This window comes from Phymastichus coffea, unplaced genomic scaffold (genome assembly GCF_024137745.1).
Source record: "Phymastichus coffea isolate CEN01 unplaced genomic scaffold, Cenicafe_Pcof_1.1 PCOF00091, whole genome shotgun sequence".
NCBI classification, from domain to species: Eukaryota; Metazoa; Arthropoda; class Insecta; order Hymenoptera; family Eulophidae; genus Phymastichus; species Phymastichus coffea.
The window spans coordinates 759,796-776,665 of NW_026706902.1; the positions used below are offsets into that span (position 1 = coordinate 759,796).

General features: G+C 41.3%; 1 protein-coding gene across 2 annotated transcripts; it reads left to right on the top strand.

The window, feature by feature from the left end:
* The first annotated feature begins 115 nt into the window (after positions 1–115).
* Positions 116–15,194, top strand: LOC131669275 (probable ATP-dependent RNA helicase CG8611). 2 transcript variants are annotated; one of them, XM_058944045.1, is made up of 9 exons: positions 187–269; positions 347–415; positions 490–1,608; positions 1,697–1,917; positions 2,009–2,540; positions 2,630–2,860; positions 6,332–6,674; positions 10,892–11,096; positions 14,904–15,194. In XM_058944045.1, exons 2-9 carry the CDS (start codon positions 347–349, stop codon positions 15,061–15,063), a joined length of 2,880 nt encoding a protein of 959 aa, XP_058800028.1. In that variant the 5' UTR covers positions 187–269; the 3' UTR covers positions 15,064–15,194. The 2 variants fall into 2 exon arrangements, with proteins under 2 accessions (XP_058800027.1, XP_058800028.1); XM_058944044.1 differs by having other exon boundaries at positions 116–415.
* The last annotated feature ends 1,676 nt before the right edge of the window (positions 15,195–16,870 follow it).

Below are 16,870 nucleotides of genomic sequence, written 5' to 3' on the forward strand. Positions count from 1 at the left end.
GATAAGCGCCCGAATTTATAATCAGTGGCGACGCAGACGTAGATGAATTTTAAATACACGATCTTTCGCGGAAACGCGACAACTGCACGCATGCGCGCTTTGCTCGCTTGATCTTTGTGTGTGTAGGTATTATATTTCAGATTCGGATTCGGACTCTTCTACGTGTTGTCTGGTGTTGTGTACTTGTGTTGTGGTCTGCTGATGCGTAGCATCTGTGTTTGGTTTTCCTTCTCGGTGAGCAGTTAAGCACGTGGTGATTTGAGGTTATAGTATGTGGTTGATTTTTTTTGTGTGAATTGTTGGTGTTAAATTGTTTATTACTAAAAAGTGTCGATTGTCATGCAAGATGGCTGTCAAAGATGATATGGACATATGCTTAAACATTGCTGGAGGTACTGTCAATTCAAAAAAGCAGGTATGTGCGTAGTTAAGGAAACGTTGTTTGTACAGCTTGAACCTTTATTTATCAGTTTTACGTTTTTTTAATAGACTCCGAAAATACCAAAAGATATGCACATTAAAAGAATGAAGACGAAACAATATGGAAAAAAGAAAAATACTCTTGCAAAAGCTGAATCGATTCATACTATAAAGAGCTCTTTCACTGGGGCAAAGCAAAGAATAAAACAGAAATGTTTAGCTACTCTTGTTGCTAAGAATTCACAGAAAGTTAAAGTATCTTCAGCAGTCCCTAAAGCTTCTATTTTAAAAAAATCTGACTCTATAACTTCGTCAAAAAGTAGTAGTCTATTTACGAGTCAAGTAACTAATAATAAACAATTGACCAATGACAAAAAAGTTAGTTTTTCAGCTAAGGCAGGTGGTGACTCTAGCAAGCCAGTTATTTCTTTTGTCAAAACTTCAAAAGAGAATACTTTAAAAACAATCTTAGCTAGAAAAAGGAAAATTGATACAAGAGAAGAAAAAAAATCTCTTTCAGATATTTTTAAAACGTCTAATTTATCAGAAGCAAATCTTTCAAAAAATAAGGTTAATGAAGACAGAGTAGATAATATAGTTTCAGACAAACAACTTAAATTTGATTTTGGTCAAAAGAATTCAAAAAATTATGATGAAAATTCAAAGAAGATACCTATGGATAAAGACAGTAACTTTCCAAAGAAAATAAAAAAATTTAATGATAAGGCAAGATTTCACAAGGAACATAATGACTCAAAATCAGAAAATGTCAATCATAACTTTCATCCAAAGGGCAAAATTGCATCGCTTTTCGGGCATAATCCTGAAATTCCACATATAGGTCAGAGATTTGTGAAACCTGTAAATGAAAAAGTATTTAGTGCTGAAAAATTTAGCGAATTAGGAATACACGCTTATGCTGTGTCAAATTTAGAACAGAATATGAATATTACCACTATGACGACAGTTCAAAAAAAAGCCATTCCTGTTATACTCTCTGGTCATGATGTCTTAGTAAGATCGCAAACTGGATCTGGAAAAACTCTTGCATATGCATTGCCTATAATTGAATCTTTGCAAAGTATCAAGCCAAAATTATCAAGAAATGACGGTACCAGAGCACTTGTGATAGTACCAACAAGAGAATTAGCTCTTCAAACTTATGAATGTTTTCTCAAATTGGTAAAGGTAAGTTAACAATAAATTTATAGTTAGTTTAAGTGTTCTTTCTGAGAAAATTATTTATTTTTTCTACATTCTATTGTATTGTATTAAGCCCTTTACATGGATAGTGCCAGGTTATTTAATGGGTGGAGAAAAGAGGAAAGCAGAAAAAGCAAGATTAAGAAAAGGTTGTGTAATATTAGTTGCTACACCTGGAAGATTGATAGATCACATCAAACACACAAATGCTTTAAAACTTGACAGAATTAATTGTCTGGTGCTGGATGAAGCTGATAGAATGCTTGATATGGGATATGAAAAAGACATTTCTGAGTATGTAATAATTTGATTTGAATTTGAAAAAACTTTTGTTTACTTTTTTTTATGATTTATATTATATTTTATGATTGTATCGTAATTTCAGAATTGTTGCTACTCTCACAAATACTCCAAATACTTCATCAGATTCAAGCTACGATGCTTTGGCGATGCTCCGAAAAAATATTAAATTAAAAGGAAATAACCTAAGTGAAATTAAAACAGAGCATGAAGAAAATGACGAAGAAAATAAATATACAGTTAGAAGACAAAATAACTCTGAGTTTGAAGAGAATTCCACTAATGGAAATGAGCCGAAAAGTGCAGAATCTCAACAAAATAATGAGCTTGGAAAAAGTGCTGGAGAGGAAAATTCTAACGAAAATAAATTGCAGAGGAGAAAAACAATTCTTTTATCGGCAACATTAACTCACGCGGTTGAAAAGCTTGCCGGATTAACGATGTATAATCCCGTTTTTGTTGACGCCGCCAAGGAGAATATTGAAAATTCAGGTGGAATTGATGCTGACGTTAACGAAGATTTAGTCGTACCTCAAAGTGTTACGCAAAGTTATATTGTTACTCCACCAAAATTAAGGCTGGTCACGCTAAGCGCATACATTGCTGGCAAATGTCAGGTATACAACATTTTCCTGTCAAACTTTGACTATTAATCAAAATTAAATTTTTTATTGTAGAAATTCAATTTTTGTTGTTTTGTTAACAGCAACAAGGAAGTCATAAAATTATAGTTTTCGTTGCAACTCAAGACATGGTCGACTTTCATACAGAAACACTGTCGACTGTCCTTACAAAACCAACAGACGCCGAAGATGAAGATTCAGATCCATTGGTAGACATTGAATTTTTCAAATTGCATGGAAACATGTCTCACAAAGAGCGGACCGACATTTTCAAAACTTTCAGACAAGCAAAAAGCGGTGTTCTATTCTGCACTGTAAGTATATATTTATCATATCATACAGCCAACGGAAAAAGAAAAAAAAGATATGAAGAGAGAGAGAGAGAGAGAGAGAGAGAGAGAGAGAGAGAGAGAGAGAGAGAGAGAGAGAGAGAGAGAGAGAGAGAGAGACGAACGAGCAGCGGTTGGGTGACAGGCGTAGAAAGAGGTAAAGAAGACAATGAGACGAATGAAAAGCGATGTAAGCACGACGAGTGTATAACCGGAGCTGTAAATTAGCCGGCGCGCGCGTGTGCAGGTTATTCTTTTCGCAGGACGAAATTAAATATCCCTGCTGCTCTGTAGTGTTGTTCAGGGCAGGGGGCCCACGCTGAGAGCAAAGGAATAATACGCGGGATCCTTGCGCGCGGTAACGAGTATAATTATCATTGCCGGCGTTGATGCTTTCTAAGCCGCGTGAAGAAAGTATCTGCGGGTAAGAAGCAACTTCGTTGTTCATGAGCTTACCCTGACAATTTATAACCAAGTTCGGAATAACGAACTGTTTATTTTTCGTTTGCATTAGATAAAAAACTGTCCCGGTCCCAGATATTTCCTCTTGATATATTTTTTCCATTGCTATTTTTTGTGGTTATCGACTTCTTTTAAAAATAATACAGTGGAGTTGACTAATTTTCGTGTAGGTTAAAATTAAACAATAAATATCTTCCTGATTAGCGACGTTGCAATTTGTACCGTACTTTTCATAATTCGATAACAAATTAGAAATTACAAAAAATAATTAGTAAATCAATTAGGCTTCACTTATTTTCTTTATTCCTGTACTTTACAAATTATGAGAAATTCAATGTCTTTCAATGGAACCAACTTTTCTTTTTCTTACTAATTAATATGAAAAAAAAAGAGAAGTAAAGGGCAAAGGAGTGAAGTGGAGAAACGATCACGTTAAAATCATCGCTGCTTGTAATTTAGAAACTCCCGCGAGCAATTACGAATCGCGCTTTTAGCAGTTTCTCGTTCATCATCTTACCTAATGATCGCGAGTACTGTCATCGGCAATAATCACATTATTTTGTGCCGATAAAATATGAGAAAACAAGGTACCGCACAAAATTGAAAAAAAAACTGGCTTATTTGAGAGGATACAATAAAATTGGTTTCCAAGCTTCCATTAGGCCGTAGGAAGTACAAATGTAGTGCCGTGTAATGCTCTTGAACGCAAAATACTTATTACAAAAGTCTACAAGAATGTCATTGCAAGCGAACAAGTTTTTTGACACAATTCATTAGCTCAGTTACGATCGACGTTATAGAAATAATCATTTACGGGAATAGTAATTATAATTTAGATATTATCATGTAGAAAATTTTGCAATGCTGATCGATACAAAATATAATAACTTAATCGAATTCTTGTCGATCGATTATACGAGAATGACTTGTTTCTTATCAATAATATTATTTATAGTAAACCCAAATTACTTCATCTGTAAAATGGTAAGAGCATGTACATTTTCTTGATTATTCGCTCAAAAACGTAAACAAAAAATCAGTTTTCCATGGTCGATCGAATCGAAGTTTTCCATCAATCGAGTAGTAGCAACAGTCTGTGGACATTAAAACCCAATTTTTTTATCCTTCTGGGCGCCAACCAAATTATCGCTGCAATTTCGTGCTTTCGTAGCGCAGAAACGTGGGAGCAAAGTCAGTAGCGTTGATAATTGTGGGCAGAGCTCCCGCGAGGCAAAAAATTAGGTTACCCAAACACATACAGAGCTACACGCAGCGATGTTGAAATCTCCTCTCCACATATACACGACAATTGATCAAACGTACACAACTACTGAAGGGATTCATTCCGATCGCGTATCTTCAAAATAATAAAAGCAAAAATAAAGCTAATAGCTGTGGGATGATAAAGAGTTGGAGAGCATATTCGTACAGGCACAACCGCCCACGTATCATCCGAGGCGCTCTGACTTGGGCGCCGGTTATTAATACCGTCGCGGCGGCGAAAGACCGCTGCTGCGACTGATCTATGGCCCGAGTGAGATGTTCTGAGGGACTATTCGTTATATATATATATTCTTAGGGGGCCCCCGAGACTTTAAACGGCGCCGTTTGACTGTGCTATCGACGGGGGCTCCTCGCTCTTCTATTCTACGGTGGTAAATGGTTTATGTATCGGCCAATGGTTTTGGCTTCTTTTGGCATTACATTTACCCATTTTATTGATGGATTGTCAAGAATTTGGCACCGTGTTTGTTGTTGAATAAGGGAGAACAAACATAGGATGTATCGAATTGTTTCGATTCGTCGTAAGATAACACTTTGCCGGTATTGTTTAACTTTGAATGCCGAAAATTCTTTCGAGCAATCAACGATGACAAACAACGTATGTAAGAGAATTAATTACTTTGTCATAGATTTTAGGTAGACACTGATATTAATTTTCCATGGTATTATTAAAACGAAAATCAATCGAAAACTTTTAAAATTGTATCACTTCGTTATTCATATGCTTTGAAATAACGGAAACGAGAATTCCAATCTGGAATTTTTTATGTATGCGATTCATTTCCAAAAAAAAAAATGATTCATCATATTTCCTCACAATAATCACACTAAAATGCGTTTGGAAATTCACACCGACAATAACAAAAGATGAGCAGCACACTTAAAAACACGCACTGTGCATATGCAACCAAAAGCTTATAGATGCACATCACTGGAATCGATGTTATTCGATAATCGGCGGAAAAAAAAGGCAAACATCGGCAATAGCAAACAAAGAAAAGAAAAGAAAAGAACAGCAGACGAAATCGGCGTGGTACGCATATTGGATTTCGTGAAGGAATTCCTGTGCGATATGGCCCCATGCAGGGTGGCGTCGACTGTATATATGGGATAAATCACCGCAAGTTGCAAAGCGTGGCTCTCGTCGCCGCTTGGGGTCTGCCGTTGGACGAAGCGCGCGGGGGCGAGCGCGCCTTTTGTAAGACATTTGTAACGTCTACTGCCGCCCGGCGGTATCGACGCGATCGTTTTGCACGATCAAATATTTGATCGCCGCGTTAGCGTCTACGCTGCGAGATTTATACTGCGCGGGAAAACCGATGTGAGAACTTATCTTTGTTTATGTTGTTTTTCGGATCACATGGATATGTGCGATGAATTACTACTATATGTAGATTCCCGTCGCACTTTTTCTTGGAATGTGTTGCAGATGTGTGGAAAATTTCATGGCAATAAAAGTATTAGCGAATGTCTTAACGTGATACCCAAAATTATCTGTGATAAGAAAGTTAAACACTCACTTTTCTGATATATTATTTACTCGTTGTTAGCAAGAGTGTTGTACTCGTATGGTTATAGCTGCTTGTGTGTAAGAATACCATCAATATTTCCTGTCAGCATTCTTCTTACGCACCTTTCCAAAATCTTCAACCAAGATTTTCAGTTATTTTTCTGAAAATCGTACAATTCAATGTTCTTCATTGTTTACAGGATGTAGCAGCAAGAGGATTGGATCTTCCAGAAGTCGACATAGTAGTACAGTACACAGGACCCACATCGACGCGAGATTATGTGCACAGAATTGGTCGAACAGCGAGGGCGGGCTCCTCGGGTACAGCGACGATATTCTTGACACCATCTGAAGTTGAGTTCGTAAGAATGCTTGAAGCACGTAAAATACGTATCAAGCAAGACGATATGGACGATGTATTGAATAATCTGATAGGACCACTTTCGCCGCACAACTCTGTACACGCAGCGGCCATTGCTTTACAAAACAATCTGGAAGAATTGGTATTGGAAAACAAAAAATATCATACACTGGCGTGCAAAGGTAATGGAACATTTAAATAAGCTGGTCTATCGTGTAATTTAGATGTATAAATAATTCATCCATAATTGAATCGCCGCCAATGTCGTGCTCAAACTAATTCAATTTAAAAATCTAAAAACAACATGTGAACATATATATTCCATCATAAGAAAGGCGAAGCTAACGAAGAGCAACGAAAAGCGATTAGCTGTCCGTCGGAATAGGAGAGAGAGAGAGAGAGAGAGAGACAATCAAACAATAAGCGAGTTAGAACTAACGAAGGGAAGTATTCCTAGTGTCTCCCAAGTCGTCCTCTATATCGTCGTAAAGACTATATAAGCCGGACTGGCATGGGTAGAAGGGAGAAGGCTTTTGGAGTGGAGCTTCGACCCTAACACTAAAGTCACCCCCGTTTTCCTATATATATATAGCTTTGGCGTACACAAAATTATGGGATGCTCTGCTCTCCCCCCCCCCCCCCCCTTTCTCGGTGGCTATTTACATAGTCTATAGGCGAGGAGGGATGATCTTGTTTGCCACGCCATGCTCACTCTATTAGGGTTATTACGGGGAAGAATTTATTTTGCGCAATAATAAATCCATTACGATGCAGGCGCCCAAGCAGCGATGAAAGGAACAACACAACGCCCCATTGTCGTATATTTTTGTAATAATTATTGAAAAACAGCACCAGTGAATGTCCGTGGAATGAGTATTCACTTCAGGAAATAATTAGGGCTAATGGCTTCTGGACACACTCGACTTGTGTTATTAGCGAGCAGCAGCGCAAGAGCATCGAGAGAATTGGCGCGCGCGAGTCTCGAATCGAGTAATGAATAATGCAACGCGTGAATTACACCACTGCAAAACGGTGTGTACAGCCAAAAGAAAACATATATTTTATAATGTAGAGGGGGAGGATAAAAGAATTTAAGAGAATCAATCGGCGAGGTGCATCATCTCGCTCCGCGGCAGAGCGGCGCACGGTCGTAAATCGGAGAAAGGGGGAGACTCGCGTGTGCCCATAAATCTTCGTAAAAGGTTCCGCGCTGCTTTACATCGAAGGTTAGCTACGCGTTTTAGCCGATCGGCCACGATCGTCATCTCGCCGAATTTGACTGACGCTATACACAGCTAACCACTTGACCATTTGGTGATTGATGAAATCGCCAACGTAGTTTCTACTCGCGAGCGATTTTCTCTTGATAGAAAAAAAAAGAAATCTACGTATGTGCTTTGATTTATCATATCGCATCAGTGCTGTGATCGATCAGTCGACTGTTCTACTGGTCAGCCAGTAGATCATGTCGGGAATTAATCGTTTAGAAACTTTTCCGTTCGGACGTTAGATAATTAGACAAATAAAGCAGTTCGTTCACGTTTGCTAAAAATCAAATCTTTATCTTAATTTATTTGGTAATCATCATCTCGTGATAAACAAAGTGATAAATCTTTTTGATATATTTTGACTGCGCGAAATGTCGTATTACAAGGTGTTATACTACACATTTGTAAATATTTACCGTATAACGTTCAACGGACGAATCTTAAAAATTACACTATCATGCGAACTACGCACTGTACCTACATTTCTAGTAAAACGTTTCGCGACATTTTCTTGCGGCACGTACGAATAATCATTCCCCGTAGGCTTGTATGGCTCATGAAAATAGTAGGCGGGACACACATACAATGCTACTCTTGAGTGGAAATCTCGCTAATTCGTGACATTATTACCCCAATGGAAAAATGAGTCTCGTTCCCCTTGGCATTCTCACCCCGCATGCTTCTCTCTTTTGCGGTCCACTCGAAGCGAGAGATTCCATCCCATGGGCTTGAATGGATATTGCCCTCATTCGAGCTAGTTCGTGCGTGCGCGCCCTTGACTCGATGAGCCGAATGATTAAAACGTGTCGATGATTCGTCAATTTATTTATGGGCTCTTTCACCAGTGATGTGTTAATTTTCTCTCTGTCTCACTCTCTGTCTCTCTCGCTTTCACTCTCCTCACTTTGCATTCTCTGAGGGGGAACTCTCTTTGAATAATTTTTAATGTCTAATAAATGTTGATGAGAATTTTTGTTTTTTCGCGACACATTTTTACCGATAATATTATTTAAAAAGCTTCTTATGATAATTTTAACTAAATTTAGTACACGCGTAGCGATGCTAATTAAGGCAAGTGTTCGTTAATGTGTCGCAATGTGTATACGAGATAGCCAAGCGATGACGCGCTCAATTTTTTCGAGTATCAAGTTTACTCGTGTCGAAATGGGTAATACATACATACATACATACATACATACATGTATGCGTATGTGCGTGCGCAATCGCGCGCATATGTGTGTTCCAGTGATAGCACGAGTTGTCGGCGACAAATAGGAAAAATTTGTAGCATTTATTTTACTGTAGCACGAACATTGCAAAAGTTGCGCGCGACATAATGAAATATAAGGGTTGAAAGTCCTTACTGTCAAAGAATCGGAAGAAACTTACGAGTAAGTATCTTACCGGCATCGACGCTGCAGCTCACGTCAGCAACAGCCACTAGTAGCACCCAGCCGCAGCACACACACACACAACAAAACACAAACTCACGAGGGAGGTATATGTGTGTATATATATAACTGTATAGCGTCGGTGTGCGGGCAATGGCACTGAATCCAACCACTGAATGTGGCTTCCGCTAAAACCACTTACGCTTTGTGGCGAAGAATCTCTCTCTCTCTCTCTCTCTCTCTCTCTCTCTCTCCCGCTCTCCGAATGCGATACACAGGATACAAATACAATAAGACGCAGTTACATCACTTAGGAACAATGCTTTCTCTCTCTTTCTCACCCCCCGCACGAACGCACACGCACACTTATTCAGCCTTCACCTACACATCCGCGCAGATTTATGTGTTAAATGGAGAAAAACATTAGGCGTCGGCTTGCCGCGCTCGTTCGTTGCTTTTCTCTCTCTCTCTCTCTCTCTCTCTCTCTCTCTCTCGCTCGCGCGGAAATGCGCGAGAAAGCTCTGACGGGAAGAGCTTTTATTCCGCGTTTTTCTCTCGAAATCGTCGCCTCGAGGCGCCGCTTTTTGTTCGCAGCGAGAGCTCTCTCTCGAGTGTTCCTCAAGCCCGAAGTTGACGTCAGTCCATAAGTTGAGTTTAGGGTGATAAATACTGAACGAAAAGAAAACCAGATTTCTCTCTTTTGTTACGGACAAAAGTTTTTTTTTCTTCCTCGAGCGAGTTGAGTGACGGTGAAAACACAAAATGCTTGCTGATGGATCGGACTTGTATCGATTGATATAGACTATAACTGAATGAGGTTATAAGAAGTGCATTGAATTATAATACAATCAGACGTTAAGAGATCAGGGTTCTCTTATAAGAACATTCAATCCTCTACTATTAATGAGGTTGACTAAATCATTACTGTATGCAAACAATCCAATTGTTTGCGTATTTACTTTCAAAGATTGTGACGAAAACGTGATAACTTTCACAGGTTTACAACCCATTGTGTACTTTGCGCCTTAACACACACACACACACACACACACACACACACACACACACACACACACACACACACACACACACACACACACACACACATTTATTCCAACGGCTATATAATCCAAAACCAACACGGAAGATGACTCGTCGAATATACACATGCATAGTCAAACCCCAGCAAAAGCGAGCATCGGGCGTACAGCACATACTCGACAAAAGAGGTCTCGCACCCGGTAAACACTTCATAATTTCCGCATTATGCACGCGGTGCGCTGGCCTAAAGTTCGCACGCAACGCACATGTCTCTCTGCCCGCAGCAGCAGCAGCAGTAGCAGCAGTTCTCTCCCCCGACATCAGAAAGTTTCTCAGGCTCATGGGCCGTGCCACCACACACTTGACTCGCAAGCCTTAATAGCTGCGTTCGGGGTTGCTGCCACTGCTGCCGCACGATTAATAGCCCTAAGTGGGCTTCTTTTGATGTTCAGTTGCGTTGCACATTGACGGTTGCATAGTACACACGTGACCACCTTATATTTTTGCCTTAGATCGTCGAATTTTTAATAATGTTCCGTTACATAGCTAAATGAGTATAATTAACTTGTGACGATGGATATGCTGGTCGTTCTATAACAAGGGTACTCTTCAAAAATAATATATTAATTATCTGTCCAATTGATGCATTGTGTGACTGCTCAGAGACTACAAAGTATTAGAGCGATTGTCATTTTTCAGCCTACACATCATGGGTGCAGTTCTACTCCAGCTATCCGCGAGAGATGCGCCAAGTGTTCAATCGTAAAAACTTGCATTTGGGTCACTACGCGAAGAGCTTTGCATTGAGAGACCCACCTAGCAAGATCGGTGGCGCTGGGAAAGCAATACGACAGCGTGAAATTGACGCCAGACCTAAACACCAGAATAGACTGTCAAATCAACGGTAAGAATATTGATGCTATTCACTTTTATACTCGTCTTATACAATGTTTATACGTTTGTCAATGGTCGCTCGGTGAAGATTATAAAATTCACGCGCGCTAATTGGATTCTCACAATTGAGTAACAAACTCGTCGTGTACGCGAACAATGAATTAATTGATCTTGCTACGTGAAAACGCGAGGTGACGGCATCGACGAAAATTAGCGTCATTACTTGGCGAGGCGTGCGACTTAAATGCCGAGTCGTGGCGCAGTAAGGCAGGAAAGAAAACGAGGAGAGATAGACAAGGACGAAATTGCGGCGGCAGCGGCTAAGTATGTTTACATAAACTCGTTCACAAATAACAACGTCAATTGCCAGTCGAAACCGCCCATTGTCACGCACGATGATTCCGAAACGCGCGCGCCCGCGTTTGCGCATTACGAAACGGAAAACCGCATACAACACGAACTGCAAGAGAGAGAGAGAGAGAGACAGACAGAGAAAAGTTGAGAGCAGCCAACGAATAAAGGCGCGTTTATTCATGGCGACGCTCATTAATGACGGATTCACGCGTGGCTTCACGTGCACGGCAATCACGCGACGTATGGTACGCCAGCCGTTGCTCTCGCTTGGAAAATTCATACGTTTACGTAAATGCCCCTCTTTGAAATCGTCCGATTGCGCAATTTCTTCTTCGTTGTTTATATATATATGCTGCTTTTTTATGCTCGTTTGACTCGTATACAAACTCCTTTTTTTTCTTCCTACGCGAATTATGTGTGTTTAACCTATTTCAACCGACGATTCTTTGTATTACACTCTAACTATGTATATGCGCGTTCGTAATTTAGGAAATGGAGATTCCTGTCGAATCTTTTGTTCTCATAATTTCCATCTTTAGAGCGAATTTCCATTTTATTCTCTTCCTTTTGTCGGAGTTATGATTTCATGGAATCGGCAGAAATGAGAATAAATTTACGCGCCAACTGGCTTTAACGATAATGTGAGAAGGCGAACCAGGAAGATATATGTGTTTGTCATACTTTTAGTGATTCGTGTTGATTTTTACGAGAACTTGGCTTTTAAAAAATCTAGATATTATCGTCGAGAGAATCGATTTTTTATTGCGTTGGTTCTATAACTATTTGATCTGCTACCCAACCACTGTCAACGTACATATACCCATCGCCACGAGGCAAAGCGTAACACAACCCGTCATCCGGCTGAGATGCATGCCACGAAAAGCGGACCGATGCCAACGCGCGTCGCGTCCATCCGTCACACGGCGAGTTGTTGCGCGACACATCATCGTCAGCCGGACAGACGACATAGCGAGAAGGTAACATTTCAGTGGCACTCGTGCACACCTTCCACCCTCCTCGCATTGTTCGTAATTATACAATACGGCTATTAAACAGACTGATGTGAACGTGGCGCTTCCGTTCGTCATTTATGCCGCAGAGAGCCCATCACGAATGTTTGCTTATGCGGACATTCGCTTTGTGTACGAAACTTAATCGCTGACATTTTCTCTCTCTCTCTTCCTCTTTAATTTGTTTTTTTTTTCGTGAGTCCCGTTAATTTAGGGTTTTCCGTATCGACGAACAGACGGGCTTTCATGTTGACGCGTGCTCGCGAGGCTGTTTCTTCACGGGGTACACGCGCGTGACTTTTGTACACGCGTTCGCAACGTTTTTGCATCGTTTACCTCCGGCCCCAATGCCGAAAGCACATTACACAAGATACATTTTGTCAAAAAGAAATAAACGGCCGATTGCCCATTCTGTCGTGAAACGCGCGAAAAACTAAGACGAGCGTGTGTTCGCTTGAACGGAGGTACACGTTGCTCCGGCGTCACAATAAAGCGAATAACGAGACGAGCAGGAAAAAAAACACTGCACGCTCGAGAAAGAAAAATGAATGGATTTGAGCAAGTGCGCGTCTGGTTGCGCGCGTGGGCGGAGGAAGCAACGCGGGGTGAGCGCGACTTTTAATGGGTGAAAGGCGGGCTGGTGACGGTCCAATGGGTCGAGAGCGCGCGATTACCTTACTCCCCCTCCATAAGCGCCCTGCCCCTCCAAAGCACACGACGCGTCTCTCTCTTTCTCTCTCTCGCTCTCTGTACCAGCTGCCACCGCGTATGTATGTATGTATGTACTACCACTACTACGGGCGTCGAGTGGACGCGAGAAGTGGTTTGTCGAGTGCCGCCAGCACCGCGCCGCCGTTTGCACTGATGCTCGAGTCGAGTATTGCTTAGGGTGATTTTGAGTGTGATATGCCGAGAGCCTTCTTTATTATCGTAATACTTTTTGGGTTAAGCTTCGCTTACATTTTCCTATTAATTATTGTTTTTTATTAATATTTGTTTTTTTTATTGATTTTCATTAAAGATGTAAACATTGAAAAACAGCATTTTTGTGGGCATCCAATGAAAATCTTTGTGCTAAATGAGCCAATACAAATCGAGGGATTGACACAGTTATAAGCACACAGCGATTTCACAGTCCGACGAAGTAAACTTATTTCCAATAATTAATTTCAAAATAAACACTGCAGAACGATGGTCGGCGTTCAGCGGAATAGTCACGGGGCCACTCCTTACGCAAACTTGCTTTCTCATGCGCGCACAACCGAACGCTCGAACTTGCCATCAATTTCAATTGGAATTCGTATCGGTCGTGTGGTCTTCGGACTCGAATGTTTCTCGATCCGCACACGTACATCTGATAAGAGCTCGCATACATACGCGAAAGAAGAATGAGGATAAAAAAGAAGAGCACATGCACCTTCTTTCTTTCAGTCTTGAGTCACAAGTTCTCGGCAGGTGGCGGCGGAACGACGAGAGAAAGGCAGGTGCGCGCCGCCAGAACATTTCGGAGGCCCGTCATATAATGCATACGTTGCTGGCGCGCGTTAATGCAATGTCGCTCTTTCTCTCCTCCTCTTGCTGCTATATGCAGCATGCACCGAGTATAATTTTCGATGAGGGCCGCTCATTTGTTGCAGAGGGCGGCTCGATGAAAGCCGATGTAAAGATTATCGGGCGACAATGTGCGCGTGCTTCAAAATGGCCATGTGATAGGATCACTGATAGGCTTCTTTATTACTTTTATTCAATAGCAGGATCGATCTTTTTGAAAAGTTAGACATGCTGAATTGTTTAATGGAATAATTCCGTACGCTTTGCGTATGTTTGAATTTGAACGAGCTGGATAATTTATCGAGCGAGTGTCAAAGGCGATTGATACAACGTGCATGAATCAACGCAGTCATGTGTGTTTCGCACATCAAGCGCAAGATAAAATTCGAATGAAATTAATTCACTTGAAAAAACATTCGATCGCGTCAAGGTTTAATTGAAGCTTTATCCGTTGACGTTATTTCCCGTGATCACGGAGACCGACACGAACGAATTCACGAATGAAGCACGATGGTTCGACACGGTTGCCAGCGATATACTCTTATCGATTCGATCGTCCGTTCGGAGATACTTTTCTTCGGCGGAAATGCAAGAACGACAATGTATAATCGTCGCAAAAAAGGAAGAAGCCACGAAAAGAAGGCGAGCGTGTAATGCGCAGTTCGTCTTGGAGATTGGACACGCCAGTTGGTATACCCCATCGCGTGTTTACTACCCCGCTTCTCCCGCTTCTCCCGCTTCTCCCGCTTCTCCCGCTTCTCCCGTTTTTGTCAATTTTTCATTAAAGGACCACATGTCGCGGCGGTGGGCCTACCGAAAATTGCTTGCCACTCCTAATGCGACACTTAAGCGTCGCAATTTCGTGTGTTTTTTTTATAAAGACTCTTTTTATTTGGTTTCAGCGAAGAGAGAAGGAAAGACAGCTCGAAACAACAAGGCGCTGGAGGACAAGGCTCTCTAAGACAACAGGATCGTCGAAATGGCATGCTCAAAAATGTGAGAATGTTGAATATATCAGAGTTCGATAGTGGCTTGGAACCGATTAAGAAAACGAAGAAGTGAAAAGCGACTAATTGGTCTCTACTTGTGTATAAATATTTATAATTATTCGTTTTTATCTAATTGAAAATTAAGCTAGAAAGAGTTATCTCCGTAGGTTCGTACGAAGATAATCTGAACAAAGTTATTTCGTCTATATCAATAAATAGTAATGAAAAAAATAAAGAGAAACCTCCCATTAATTTAATTCAACTAACAAATGGCTTTGTTAAATCAGAACTGTCAACGAAGCTCATGAAATCTGACAAAGAATCTTTCTCGCAATCAATCAATGGCAGCCGACATTTAATTCAGCAAACATCAAACAAATAAAAAAGCAAAAGTGTCTCTCGCGCGCATGACAAATGCGGCAGAAAGGCGCAGCAATTGCCATGGCGTTGCGGCAAAACAAAGCGCGCGTCAGGCTGCGCGCGGCGCGAGATCCAATTTCGCGAAGCTTACGACGGTAATTACTTGGCGTCCATCCTTACCGCACTTGCATATATTTACCCGCTTAATGTGCTCTCCTCCTCTCTCTCTCTCTCTCCTCTCTCTCTCTCTCTCTCTCCTCTCTCTCTCTCTCTCTCTCTCTCTCTCTCTCTCTCTCTCTCTCTCCTCTCTCTCCTCTCTCCTCTCTCTCTCTCTCTCTCTCTCATTCGTTCTCTCGAGAGCTGCTGCAATGATTGATACGACGTATGATTGAAGTCGCGATTCACGATAACAGAGTCATTATGCCAATTTGACTCGTCTCATATGCGCGTGCGGGACAATCAATCAGAATTTCTCATGCAAATCGCCTTACAAAAGAATCTCGCGCGCGCCTAGAATTGACCTCCTAGAGCGAAGAGGAAGGGACTTTTGCCTAATTTAATTACGACGAGCAGCAGCCGCGCCTTTGCGCTTTTGCCGCAGCCGAGATGGATGACGCTCTTTTGAAGCGGCCGCGTGCCACAAGGAGACCGCCGTGCCGCTGATAGAACGCTTTGCAGAAATGGACTTGCACGCTGCTGACAAATGTGCCCTAAAAAATTGTCTCTTCCGAACGGCGAAAAACCACGCGGATTTTCCCTCTCCACTTGTCTTGTACGCGACCGCATGCATTTTTCTTCTAGAATCGCGTAAATTCCATCATTAGGTGTCTATTTTCATACACTCCAAAGCATTTTGTATGACGTCAGCTTTCCGCGTGTGACTATTGCTCGAACGTTATTGTAAACATAAATAATTATGTCAAAACCGTTTCTCAAGCAGAGCAAGAGTACATTGTTCGTCGTCACGCGTGAGCTGGAAAAGTCGTTATCCTACATTGAACACTGAAAAGGTTTTCAAAAATTAATAACAGCGGGGTACTAATAGAGCGTAATTACGTATCCACGTGCATTAGGAATATATTTTCCATTAATTTGAAAACCCTCCACTTGTGCGTACACCGAAAAATCATAAAATCGTTGGGAAGTCCGACGCTCGAACTCACATCTTGCACGGCTCTCCTTAGATAGAAAGTACTCGAAAGTCCTTCCAAGAGAATGAAAAAAAAAATACTATTCGTAGCATTGCAGCGTCTCTAGCGCTTTAGCGGCTGCTTCGATATCTCTCTGGCACTCGTGCGCATTATCTCGCGCGTAGGATGCTTTCGGAATCTACCAAACGAGCGCGCGGGTGCTGATTTCACGCTCGGAAATCTCTTTCAGAGTAATGACTTTGGCGACGATTATCGTCATTATCATTACCGCCGCGGCTTTTGTTCCTCTCACACAGGGAATTTCGTGCGTGAGTGTGTTCGAGTGAGATATTGTGACACGTCGACGGTGGGGTAATTACTTTATTAAGA